The sequence below is a fragment of the Stigmatopora argus genome, chromosome 6, assembly GCF_051989625.1.
Source record: "Stigmatopora argus isolate UIUO_Sarg chromosome 6, RoL_Sarg_1.0, whole genome shotgun sequence".
NCBI lineage: Eukaryota > Metazoa > Chordata > Actinopteri > Syngnathiformes > Syngnathidae > Stigmatopora > Stigmatopora argus.
The window spans coordinates 20,944,791-20,958,244 of record NC_135392.1 but is presented as its reverse complement, the minus strand read 5'-3'; the positions used below and the strand labels follow the sequence as shown (position 1 = coordinate 20,958,244).

Here is a 13,454-nt window from a genome sequence, read left to right as displayed (position 1 = left end):
AGTAGAGATAAATAATCTTTAAATGATCAATAAATAAGAAAAAATAAGTACTCCAAGTGAGGTCAGCAGAGCGGAGCAGGCTTGTTCCGTCAGAAGTCCAGGATGGGTTTTGAAGACGTTCAGCGCCTTGTTGCACCACTCGCTGAGTCTATGGACAAAACAACAAACAGGCAAACACATAGAAATCAATATATAGTAATGATAAATAGTAATGATAAATAAATAATGACGAAATAGTAATAGATAAATAAGTGGTAAAAATAATAAATAAGTCGTTTAAGTAGTAGTAATAAATCTTGATTAGGTCCTTTGTGCAGAACTCGAATTGAGTATGGTGCCAGCTCTCGGGAAGAAACTGTCCTCAATTCTGTTTGTCTTTGCAGTTATAGCTCTGTAGCGCCTTCCAGAGGGCAGCAGGTTGAAGTGGTGCAATCCGGGATCCATATTGTCTTTTATAATGCTCTCTGCCCTTCTAAGGCACCGGGATTCGTAGATGCTGGACAGGGTGGGTAGGAGGTGGTTGATGGTCTTTTGGGCTGGGTTGATCACCCTCTGCAGTCTTTTCCTGTCACTTTCTGTGGAGGTTGAGTGCCACACTGATACAGCGTAGGTCAGCATGCTCTCAATGGCAGACTGGTAGAAGGTAACCAGCAGGTTGGTGTTCAATTGCTCCTTCCTGAGTACGCTCAGGAAATGTAGCCTGTGCTGTGCCTTGTTGATGAGTGCTTTGGTGTTTGCTGCCCATGTGAGATCAGCAGAGATGTGAACTCCTAAGAATTTGAAAGTCCCTACTTGCTCCACTTGGAGCAGCCTTGTTTGCAAACAAACTTCTGTGCAGCTTGAGTGCCACACTGTTTTTTTGTTTATTTACACGTGATATAAAATTGTAAGATTATTTACCACATTGAAAGGGCAAATCTCACTATTTATATAATTACCTACAGACTCAGGTTGACAGCTATGTACAGTAATACCTCAACATACGAGTGCCTCGACATACGAGAAATTTGAGATACGTGTAAAATTTCCATCAAATATTTATCTTGAGATACGAGACAAATTTTGATATACGAGCATACAGTGGACGCGAGATGCTGCTCATAAGAACAAGAACATCATGGGCACTGTCTCTCTCCCCGCAACTCCCTCGTGTAATGTCTCTACGAGCACTGGGCGGAGCGTTGCATTTTTTTCAGTGTTTTTTATCCCCAGTTAGTCAGTGCAGAATGGCGGAGGAGCTTGCTCGTTAATACAAGAGGAGTATACTACTTCTCGTTGGCAAGTGGTCGTGCGTCATCCTATTGTGAGGACATTTGTGTGCATCGTTTTCGGAATATTTTGAAGGGAAGAAAAAAGGAAACAACCCTCGATAGGTTCCTTTTAAAAACTGCAGCTGAAAGTCAGGATTGTTTGTCCCTCCTGCCTTGCAAAATCAAAGCAGAATTTGGTTTTATTTATTAATAATAATACCTTGACATACGAGTGCCCCGACATACGAGGAATTTGAGATACGAGTAAAATTTTGAGCAAATATTTACTTTGAGATACGAGACAAATTTTGATATACGAACATACAGCCGACGCAAGAGGGTGTTGTCTTTTTCCCCGCAACTCCCTCGTGTAAATGTCTTTACGAGCACTGGGCAGAGCATTGCATTTTTTCAGTGTTTTTTCCCGTTAGTCAGTGCCGAATGGCGGAGCTTGATCGCTAATACGAGAGGAGTATACTACACGTTGGCAAGTGGTCCTGCGTTATCCTATTGTGAGAACATTTGTGTGCATTATTTTCGGAATATTTTGAAGGAAAGACAAGCGCAAACAACCCTCGATAGATTCCTTTTAGCTGCAGCTGAAAGTCAGGGTGGAGGCGGGGCAAATAGAGCCAACCCGGGAGAAGAAAGGTATAAAAATGTAAAATAAAATTAGAATTAAGTTTAGTGTAAGGTTAGATTAAATCTATTTTGGAGTGTCTGTGAACCGTAATCCAAGTTCATTTAAATTTGTTTGTTACGATCGCGTTGCCGTGCAAAAAGTCTCTCTCTCTCTCTCTCTTCTCCCCCACTCTCTCTGTCCCTCTCTCTCCCCCCTCTCTCTCTGTCCCTCTCTCTGCCCCTCTCTCTGTCCCTCTCTCTCTCCCTCTCTCTGTCCCTCTCTCTCTCTCCCCTCCGCGAAATCCGTCTAATTTTAGTACTATTAAACACGTTTTAGTACTATTAAACCACTAGTTATTTGTTACTTTGTTAATAGATGGCGAATTAGAACAAATAAAAATGTTTTTTTCCAATCCAATATCCTGTTTTTGGTGTTTTTTCAGAGGGTTGGAACAAATTAATTTGTTTTTAGTTCATTTCTATGGGAAACATTCATTTGAGTCACGAGTAAATAGAATATATGAGCTCAGTCCCGGAACACATTAAGCTCGTATCTCGAGGTAACACTGTAGTCGGCGGGCGCCGCAGCCCAAATGACAACCATATTTTCAAATAATTATGGTGCAATGTAGTGACATCATCAATTGTTAACAGTATGTTCTGCTAGTTGAAGCATTTACATCATTGACAATGTCAACAACACCGACTAGTCGGGACGGATCTAATACCATTGTTAGTTATTGTAATATTACCTACTGAATATTATTCCAAGCGGATGAATATGCATCAAATGACCATAAATGGAGAAATGTTTGTTTTTTAAGGATTAAAATGGATAAATGGATGTTTGCTAAGTAATTTGTAATTTTATATATTTTACCTTTTCTTTCTACAGGTCCTGAAGTTGGAGTTGATGTTGTTGATGTCACAAAACAGATTGATAGCAAGATGAAGCTTAAAGATTTTGTTGATTATTATTACAGCACGAACAGAAAGAAGATTTTAAATATAATCAATCTGGAGTTATCTGACTCAAGGTAAACCCTCAATGGAGATCTTAATGAAGATTCTACAAGTTTGACCGTGTCCACACCTTAGTTTACAAAATGTTCCATCCTCCACCGCAAGATTTTGTACAAAAAATACCAACACATCAACAAGGGCTGGGTCTAGAGGTGACTGTGCATTTCCATTCAAAAAGAGTCCATTCATTCAAATCACCTTCTCTGTCCGTGCCTCACATACCTGGAACCACTGTTCCCTCTAAGCTGCGCGCGTGCGCAATTGCGCACTACTCTCGTCTTCTCTGCACAGCAGAAATCCTATGGCGCGCAGTAAAAAAAAAAAAACGGATTTTTTTTTTTTTTTTTTTTTTTTTTTACCCCTTTCTTCATGATGGAGCCGTTTAAGCGGCAGCCAGTGGCAGTAGCTCTGTCCACTTATGTTTTTCGTGTTTTACAGCATGTTTTACATGAAAAATTAGAGGGAACATTGACATGCACCTGCTTGTGGCAGGTGTGATACTGGTGTGCCCATAGCGAGCAATGATGATGTCGTGACCGGATGATTCGCCTAAAGACGTTAAAAATCCTAACGGGCCGTATATGGCCCGCGGGCCGAGGTTGAAAAACTTGTACACACACGATCCGGGGGCGGGGCGAGCGCGCGAATCCCGTTTCGGCGAAACCTCCGTTCGGCCGAATGAACGTTCGGCGGAACGTCCATTCGGCGACCTGCCCGTCTGTCAAACGTCCGTCGGCGAAACGTCTTTAGGCGAATCATCCGAGTACCGATGATGTCGCTCACAGTGGTACTCAGTGCGCTCAGGGAGGTTGACTTTCTGCTCAGACCAACGAAAAATTAGAGGGAACATTGCCTGGAACTCAATACCAATTACCATACGTGAACTCTGAAATTCTTCGGATATCATTCTAAAGTCTGGCTGTTAGACGAACAAAGTTGCGATCCCAAAACTTTCTAAAACTATGCTCCTTGTGTGTGTGTGTCATTGTCTACCTTCAACCTGCACATGGGACTAAAGATGGCAATTAACCCCGGCTACAATCTTACATATTTATATATATATATATGTTCATTAAAATGTAAGTTATTATGAATATGTACATTAATATTTGCTGTCCCTTATTAAATAAATCTAACTCAAACTCACATCTACATTTATTTATTTTTGGAACAGGATGAACAGTTTTGTGCGGAGTCCCCAAATTGTTCAGACCTTGTCTTGGGTGGAAAACTACTGGCCCGAAGACGCGCTGCTTGGAAAGCCAAAAGTTACCAAATACTGTCTTATCTGTGTCAAAGACAGCTACACAGATTTTCATATTGAGTGTGGTGGTGCCTCTGTCTGGTATCATGTACCAAAGGTACTAAAAATGTACAATAATGATAATCTATTTTACTAATATCCATTAGCACCATTATTCTCAGACCTCTGATAACAGTGACAAAAAAATTACACTACATTACATACATTCCACTTTTTTCTGGCAGAAGAAATGAGTGTCATGTATTTGCAGGGAGAAAAGATATTTTTTCTAATCAAACCCACTTCTGCAAACCTATCTCTCTATGAGCGTTGGAGGTCGTCATCCAATCACAGTGAATTGTTCTTTGCTGATCAAGTGGACAAGTGTTACAAATGCCCTTTGAAGCAAGGACAGACTTTGTTCATCCCATCAGGTAAGAGCTGGAAAAAATGTGATATTTCAGTAAATATATATATATATATATATATATATATATATATATATATATATATATATATATATATATATATATATAGAGAGAGAGAGAGAGAGAGAGAGAGAGAGAGAGATAGATATATATATATATATATATATATATATTTACATATATATATATATAGAAACAAGTATTTGCAGTCAGATGTTGAATCCATAAGTCATGCAGTCACATTATCCACCCCCCTTTTTAAATTTTATTTGTTCCCTCATACTGATGAGAAATATATATTAAAAAAGCTAATGTATACAAGTTTATTTTTGAACGTTTAGTTTTGTGCTTACGTACTTATTTTGCTACTACCATGCAACTGTGATTAAAACATTGTATATACAAGGTTAAGGTATTACATTTGTTATATTTTCAATTGAAATGTATAACTATAATTTGAATCAGATTTTTGTTATATTTTTGGGGTGTTGTGTTAAACTTGATGTCTAGTTTTTCTAATTGCTGTTTTGTGCCCTGCATTTTCAGAAGAAAAAAGAATATTGCATATCTCTCTTAGTATTACTTGATTGCAAATGTTTAATAGTTTTAATTGTATGCTGGGAAGGTTATATTTATTAAAAACCTTTTTACTTAATATAATTTGGATTTTTACTAACTAATTTCACATTCATAATTTGGATTTTTATTGAGTAATTTCACATTTATACGCAAGGTCAATTTTTCCCCAATTTAAAAAAATAAAATAAATGAAACACAGAGAGACAAACTATGCATTGCAGGAGTATGGGATGATTTTTTTTTAAAATAAACATCAAATTAGAACACACAGAGAGAAAAAAAATGCATTGCGGGATTATGGGATGAAATGATTTTAAAAAAGCATATATAGAGACACAAAAAAGCATTTCGTGATTATGTGATATTTTTTTAAACAATATATATATATATATATATATATATATATATATATATATATATATATATATATATATATATATATATATATATATATATATATATATATATATCAGTGGTGGGCGGTGCATTTTCTGGTAGCGACTTCAACGTATCAATCCAACCCTCAAAAACTATTTTATGGCTATAAAACCTCTACTGCAGCTACAGCTGCGACACATAAAAAATAATCAATAAATTAATGCACAAAAATGGGGTAAAATCCACTTCCTGGCAGCATTTCATGATTAAATACAAATACTGGAGCTTTTCAGACATTAAAACCAGGCCAGGGGGTGATTTTCCCGGGAAAAGACAGCGATGAACGCCAATGGCGTACGGGCAAACATTGCCCGAAAATGGGGTAAAATCCAGCCGAAAACAGAATTTATTGATTAAATACAAATACTGGAGCTTTTTAGAAATCAGAACCGGGCCCGGAGTATCATTTCCCCGATAAAAAGACAGCGATGAACGTCGATACGTCCATACGTGAAATGACAAAAAATGCACAAAAATTAGGTAAAATCAACTTCCAAAGACAAGGAGTACAGTGCACTAACAAAAACGAGGCAACATTCTCAAAAAATAACAAAGACTTTGGAATTTAAATAACAAAATCATATCTGACGGGTAGGGTGTGAGGAAACAAGGATCACAGGACAAAGACATGAGCATCACAAACACAGACAATCTGATGATTGGATTGGCAAACACAGGATTTAAATAGACATACATTGGTTGACGAGACAATCAGAAACTCCTGGGTCACACAAGAAGCAGCAAGCAGGAGATACATCAGGGGTGGGGAAACGACAAGTGAACTCAATGGGGAATCACAGGGACAAAACAAAATAAAACCAATCTTTTATGACTTATTAATATAACCATATTAGTGGTGCCAAACTGATTAAAAATTATACTGTATCTTTGTATTACATCTTCTATTTCGACTAATAGTTGTGAAGTAGTTAGCAGTTGTTAGGTTTGTAAATAATAGTTTTTAGTCAAAAGTGGACTAAAGGTGACTATAATTGCTTTTAGTGAGAAAAAAGACAATCACATCAGCTTCGGGACACAAAGAGCCTTCCCCTTTGTTACTTCCACCAGAGCCTTCTCTCTGAGTCTCGTTCTGACCATTCGCTTATCACCAGCATTTATTGAGGAACCAGAGGCCCACAAAAATGGCAGAGGAAAATTAACTTAGAATGTAGGAAGGCTTCAAATCCGCAACGAACTAACTAGACATTCTAATCTAATCATGACTATGTGTAAGTGTGGTGTAAGAAGAGCATAAATCTTAAATATGTGCAAAATTATACCAACAGCAGTAAATGCAAATTGGAGGAAGTGAATGAAACACTGGGATTCTGAAAATACTAATTTGTAAAAGGTTGCACTTCACGGGAGAGATCCTTATACAGTAGTGATAGATCTGAAAATACAACTTCAGGAGCAGGTTAAGAAAGAGTGAGATCAATTTAATAAGAAATAGGTTTATTACTGTAGGATGGGGAGAGAGCTCTAACAGCTGTGAACACAACTCTCTCTCCAAATGAACAGTGGGTCAGTCTTTATATAGGAAAACAGGGTAATATTTCTAAGACAGCGATGTAGGACAAAGTTTATGTAAACAAACTTTTAGGCTGATATGGTAAGACATTTGCAGGACTAAGTTGTATGCAAACGCGATATTTTTATAGCTCACACAAACTGCCGCAGCCTATCTTACATTGTGCGATCCGAACAAATAATTGCAAACCGAGTTTGCCACATCTCACAATACAAGTAAACAAATGCAAGGCCAGCTAGTTAGCCTATCTTACATTCCACTATCTTAACAAACAATTGTCAAGCCAGTTGGCCAGTCTATCCCACAAGTAGTACTTGAGAAATTACCTCAAAGAATGCACTTAAAACAGGTATATGTGTCTACTACGATGGAAATGTGGACCTGTGTTGATAATTATTCCTGTCATAATACAGCTGTAATTTTTTTAAATCAGTAATTACCACTTTGTTCAGGTTGGATCAATGCAATTTTGACTCCAGTTGACTGCTTGGCATTTTCTGGCCATTTTGTCCATAACCTGAGCATCGAGATGCAGATGAGGTCTGAACACTTTTTATCTCCGATCAACGCAATTTGCTAACATTTTGTCAATGCACTGTTATTCTAAAGCACTTCTGTTTCTCTAGAGCAAATGAAATTGAGAAGCGACTAAAGATAAAAACACTCACCCCTTTTCCCAACTTTGAGACAGCATGCTGGTATGTGGGATGCCATCTCCTGGAACAATTCAAAGGTGATCACAACTCAATGTAAAAATCCAAGACATATCTGCAGCAAAATAATGGACGTTTGCACCATCATGCACCTAAAAATTCATGAAAGCAGGCGTCATATGGAATAACAAATGTAGTTACGGCCCCCACAACATGTGACTGAAACACAAATTGTGTGGGGTTTATTCTTCATTAGTTGTTGTTGACAGCACTAGACATCTAGTCCATCTAAAAGGGGAGGGCTGCCAGTCCCTCCCATTTAAAATGGATAGGATGTCCATAGCTGTCAAGGACTACAAATTATTTTACAGTGTGCCAAATAATTTAGTCAAACACCAATTGTGCAAAGTATCCTACTTGAAAAGATTAGAGAGGCCTGTAATTGTCAACAAGGGTAAACCTCAACCATGAGAGACAGAATGTGGAAAAAAAAACTGAAAATCACATTGTTTGGATTTCTAGAATTTATTTGCAAATCATGGTGGAAAATAAGTATTTGGTCAATACCAAAAGTTCATCTCAATACTTGATGTACCCTTTGTTGGCAATAACCGATGCCCAACATTTTCTGTAACTCTTCACAAGCTTTTCACACACTGTTGCTGGTATTTTGGCCCATTCCTCCATGCAGATCTCCTCTAGAGCAGTGATGTTTTGGGGCTGTCGTTGGTCAACACTTACTTTCAACTCCCTCCACAGATTTTCTATGGGATTGAGATCTGGAGACTGGCTAGGCCACTCCAGGACCTAGAAATGCATCTTACAAAGCCACTTATTTGTTGACCTGGCTGTGTGTTTGGGATCATTGTCATGCTGAAAGACCCAGTGACGTCTCATCTTCAATGTCCTTGCTGATGGAATGAGCTTTTCACTAAAAATCTCTAGATACATGGCCCCATTCATTCTTTCCTTTACACAGATCAGTCGTCCTGGTCCCTTTGCAGAAAAACAGCCCCAAAGCAATGTGATTTTCTGTTTTTTTTTTCCACATTTTGTCTCTCATGGTTGAGGTTTACCCATGTTGACAATTACAGGCCTCTCTAATCTTTTCAAGTAGGAGAACTTGCACAATTGGTGGTTGACTAAATACTTATTTGCCCCACTGTATATTATTACCATCACAAATATCAGCAAGCAAAAATCACTTGGAGCCAGTACTTAAATAGGTCCATTTCATCTGTGTGCATGTGCGTGCCTGTGCATGTGCGTGCCTGTGCATGTGCGTGCCTGTGCATGTGCGCGTTTGTGTGTGTAGTATTATGTGTTATACCTATCAGTTTGATTACCGTATTTTCTCGCGTATTAGCCCCCACCGCCTACCGCGTATAAGCCGTACCCTTAAAATTGTTGAATTTTACAATTTCTCCCATATAAGATGCCCCTGATTCACAGTTTTCACCTCCATGTTCATGGTTTTAATAGGGACTACAAATTTGTTACTTTGAAGGGAAAATCTTAAGAAAAATCATCGCACGTGGTATTTCTGAGATACTGTACAAATCGATTACTGGATTGTACATTCATAAAGGGTGTTGCCTGCACATAGAAAAATTCACAAAGGAAGTCACATGAGCAATACAACCAGCAAATGTTTCCGTAGCAGTCTGTTTTTTCATCCCTACGTAAGATGACGGTACCCTGAGCGAGCAATGGCAGGTAGAAGTGAGTTTTTCACATTTTGTTTAGGTGTGCTCTTAATTGTACTTTTATTTTGAAGGAGAACTGTCTTTTCCTTGAGATGCTGATTTCAATGCGGGCCACCTGCGAGTGGGCATTGCCTATCAATTTGTTTGTTCAATAAAGCCTCACCACTTTGAGGGCAGCCATCGACCGTCTGGGAGCTGAATGTCTGCTGAATATTTATTGTTTATTTTCCGCCGGGTTTTCACTCTGCTAACAATGGTTATGGGCCCAGCCCTAGCTAAGCTCTGTGATCAGCAGTAGCGGCACCATGGCCCGAAGAGCTGGAGAATCCAGCAGTCGCTGGGCGCTACTGTTATTTAGCGGGGATGAGAAGGACTACGAGTTGTGGGAGACCTGGTTTTTGGGCCACTTTCGCCCGGAAGGCTTCAAAGACACGATCCTGGAAGAACCAAAGATTACAGAAGAGGGGGCAGCAGCGGCAGAGACAGAAAATGAAAGAAAAAATGAAGAAGCGCAGAGTTGATCCAATTCTTGGATGATAAAAGTGTGTCACTTGTCATGAGGGAAGCAGCCGGCAAAGGCCGGGTGGCACTGAATATTTTAAGAGACTATGCACGCAAAGGAAAGCCACGAGTAATAAGCCTGTATACAGAACTGATCTCTTTACAAAAAGCAAGCGGCGAGATTGTAACAGAGTATGTCATCCGTGCTGAGACCGCCATTACGGAGTTAAGAAACGCGGGGGAGATATTAAGTGATGGGTTGCTTGTGGCGATGGTGGTAAAGGGGGTTCCCGAGTCGTGTAAACTATTTGCAATCCGCATCATGCAGGCAGATGAACCAGTGTCTTTTTCAGACTTTAAAACAAAACTACAAAGCTTCGGAGACGACGAGAGAATGCATGCTTCTATGGCGGAGGAGGACAATGTGATGACTGCGGCGGCGCGTGGACACCAGCGGGCAGCGAGACTCTTCAGGCCTTGTCTAGAGCTGAACGGCTGGCAGCAGAGGTTGAATGCTGCCTTATAGGACACATTCCCCGTGCTTGTGAGCGGAAGCTGTGGTGCAGCCACTGCAAGAGCTCCACACACCGGTTTTCCACCTTCATGAGGGGGCAACGCTGAGGCCGTGGGTTCAAATCCAGATCACGTCCACCTGTGGGGAGTTTGCATGTTTTCTCCTGGCCTGCGTCGGTTTCCTCAGGGTACTCCGGTTTCCTCCCACATTCCAAAAAACATGCATGGTAAGCTGATTGGACTCTCTAAATTGCCCCTAGGTGTGGGTGTGATTGTGCATGTTTGTCCGTCTCCTTGTGCCCTGCGATCAGCTGGCCACCGATTCAGGGTGTCCCCGGCCTCTGGCCCGGAGTCAGCTTGGACTCCAGCACCCCTCACGACTCTAATGAGGATAAAGTGGTTCATAAAATGAATGAATGTATGAATGAATGCCTATAAAACCTTTACTGCAGCTAGAGCTGCGGCACATAAAAACATCAATAATAACCTCAGAAAATTTAAATATTATTTAGGAATATATCCACATTTTTCTCACCAAAAATCGGTACGAGCTGTGCTGCGTTACTTGTGTCTTTCAATTCATCCACCATAACAGAGACAAACAGTGCTTTATTAAATTCCCTTTTGATCTCTTCCCATCACTTCAGCAATAGCAGTGATCAGGTCGTTTGGGATTTTGCCTGACCTCCCACTAAACACTTTATTAGTGGAGAGTTGGTAATGTAAATCAGTGTTTCTCTCAGCAATGAGAGAAAGAAGCTCCAAATTGTTTCCTTTGATTTTGGCTCCAGCTTTTTCATCGTGTCCCCGAAATGAAAGTTACTGCTTGCCCCCAAAAATGACAGTCTATCAGTCTTTTTAAGATTTCCCTATTTTTCTTCACCTTTTCATTGTGGAGCTCCGTTTACCTGCGCACTTGCTTTCTGAGGTGTAGCCCCACTCTCTAGCTTGTGTTATTTGTGTTTATAATTGTTTAATAAATTGGTCACAGCCCCCTGAATCGAATCAGTGCAGTAAATAAGTGTCCAGAGAATCGAAGAAATACTCTGCTCATAAAAATTAAAGGAATGGACCTGGCACGAAATCAATTAAACCTTCTGATAATTTTCTATTTCCATAGGCTCACCACCTGTGGTAAGGGCCAGAGAGGTCGCGTGCGACGACAGTTGGGCGGCAGCCAAAGTAGGGATCCTTGACGGTCCCATCCCCTGACATTGAGTCCAAGTGGACCATATTTCGCGCCTCTACAGGGAATGCAGAATTATAAGACTAATTAGTATTATGACCACATCATTCGCTTTATGCATGTTGTATTACTTCAAGCTGTATCGCTCCAAAGCCCACGACCAATTAAGCATATACGTGGACCCTAACCCCTATACTCATTATACTTGTATGACAATAAAAACATTCAATTTAATTTGTATCAGGTGACGTGCATCTCTGTAATGGGGTGTGTCTAATGAAATCACCACTCATTATCAGGTGTACATAATTATTAGGCAACTTTATTTATTTTGGCAAAATGGGTCAGAATAGGGACTTGACAGGCTCCGAAAAGTCAAAAATAGTGAGATATCTTGCAGGGGAATGCAGAACCCTAAAATTTGCCAAGCTTCTGAAGCGTGATCATCGAACAATCTGGCATTTCATTCAGAATACTCAACAGGGTCGCAAAAAGCGTGTGGTAAAAAACAAGGCGGTCTACGCATCAATAAAAGCCAACAATGGCCATAAGCAGTTTCACTGAGCCGACGTGTGAGTGTATAAGAGTTTGTATGTACATGCGTTGTCCCTTTAAGAAGCTACGTCCGTCAGGTTCTTAGCAAGTTCTCCAACAAAAAACAATAAAAGTCCGGGACATTTTTCTTTAGCCTAATAATTACTAGGGCATTAAGTATGACTAAATAGTAATGTGCAGTTTGTTTTTAGGGAATTTGAGCAACAATTTAAATGGTAATTATCACTTACCTTCCAGGCGACCAAAAGACCGGCGACCAAAAGATCGGCGACCAAAAGACCGGCAACCAATCGACCGTGTACCATCGAGAGGAGCCAGATGCGTTGGCTTGAGCCTCTGCTTGGGATGCCTCCTGGAAGCCTCCCTGGTGTGGTTTTCCGGGCACGTCCCACAGGGAGCAGGACATGCTGGAGAGACTGTCTCCCGGCTTGCCCGGGAACACCATGAATAGCTAGTTTGAAATGGCTGGGGAGAGGGAGGTCTGGGCTTCCTTGTTGAAAAAACATAAAAAGTCACATCCTGGCAAGGTAAATTCTAAAATATTGCACAATCCAAGATATTGCACATTGTTATTGCACACCCCGAAGTTATTGCACAGAAGGGATTGTGTGTCGTGCTAACGCAAGTTCAGAGTCGTGATGGCTGTGGGAAAGAAACTGTCCTTAAGTCTATTTGTCCGTGCTTTGTGAGACCTGTAGCATCTGCCAGAGGCCAACAGCTGGAACAGGTTGTGACCAGGGTCGTATGGGTCCCTGACAATGTTCCCGGCTCTGCTGAAGTAGCGAGGGCTGGCAATGTCTTCCAGTGAGGGCAGAGAGCAGCCAATGATCTTCTGGGCGGTGTTGATCACTCTCTACGTGGCCTTTCTGTCTGCTGCCGTGCTTCCAGCGTACCACACTGTAATGCAGTATGCCAGCATGCTCTCCACAGTAGCTCTATAGAAGATTACCAGAAGCTTGGTGTCCACGTTGTTCCTCCTGAGTACCCTCAGGAAATGGAGTCGTTTCTGGGCCTTCTTCACCACTGCTGTGGTGTTGGTACACCAGGAGAGCTTATCCATGACGTGGACCCCCAGGAATTTGAAGGACTGGACCCTGTCTACACATACTCCATTTATGAGGAGTGGGGCCAGTTCTGTGCTGCATTTGCAAAAGTCCAGGATTATTTATTTAGTTTTCGTGGTGTTTAGTGTGAGACTGTTCACCAAACACCACAAAGACAGTTTGT

General features: G+C 40.6%; 1 protein-coding gene across 9 annotated transcripts in view; it reads left to right on the top strand.

Annotated features, from left to right (window-relative positions):
* Positions 1 to 13,454, top strand: part of phf2 (PHD finger protein 2) — a 153,725-nt gene that overhangs the window by 76,712 nt on the left and 63,559 nt on the right. For all 9 annotated transcript variants that reach the window (XM_077602217.1, XM_077602214.1, XM_077602221.1 and 6 more), the window contains 5 exons: positions 2,767 to 2,908; positions 4,069 to 4,255; positions 4,409 to 4,571; positions 7,566 to 7,653; positions 7,740 to 7,846. In XM_077602217.1, coding sequence (XP_077458343.1) covers positions 2,767 to 2,908; positions 4,069 to 4,255; positions 4,409 to 4,571; positions 7,566 to 7,653; positions 7,740 to 7,846 — 687 coding nt within the window. The remainder of the gene's footprint in view (positions 1 to 2,766; positions 2,909 to 4,068; positions 4,256 to 4,408; positions 4,572 to 7,565; positions 7,654 to 7,739; positions 7,847 to 13,454) is intronic.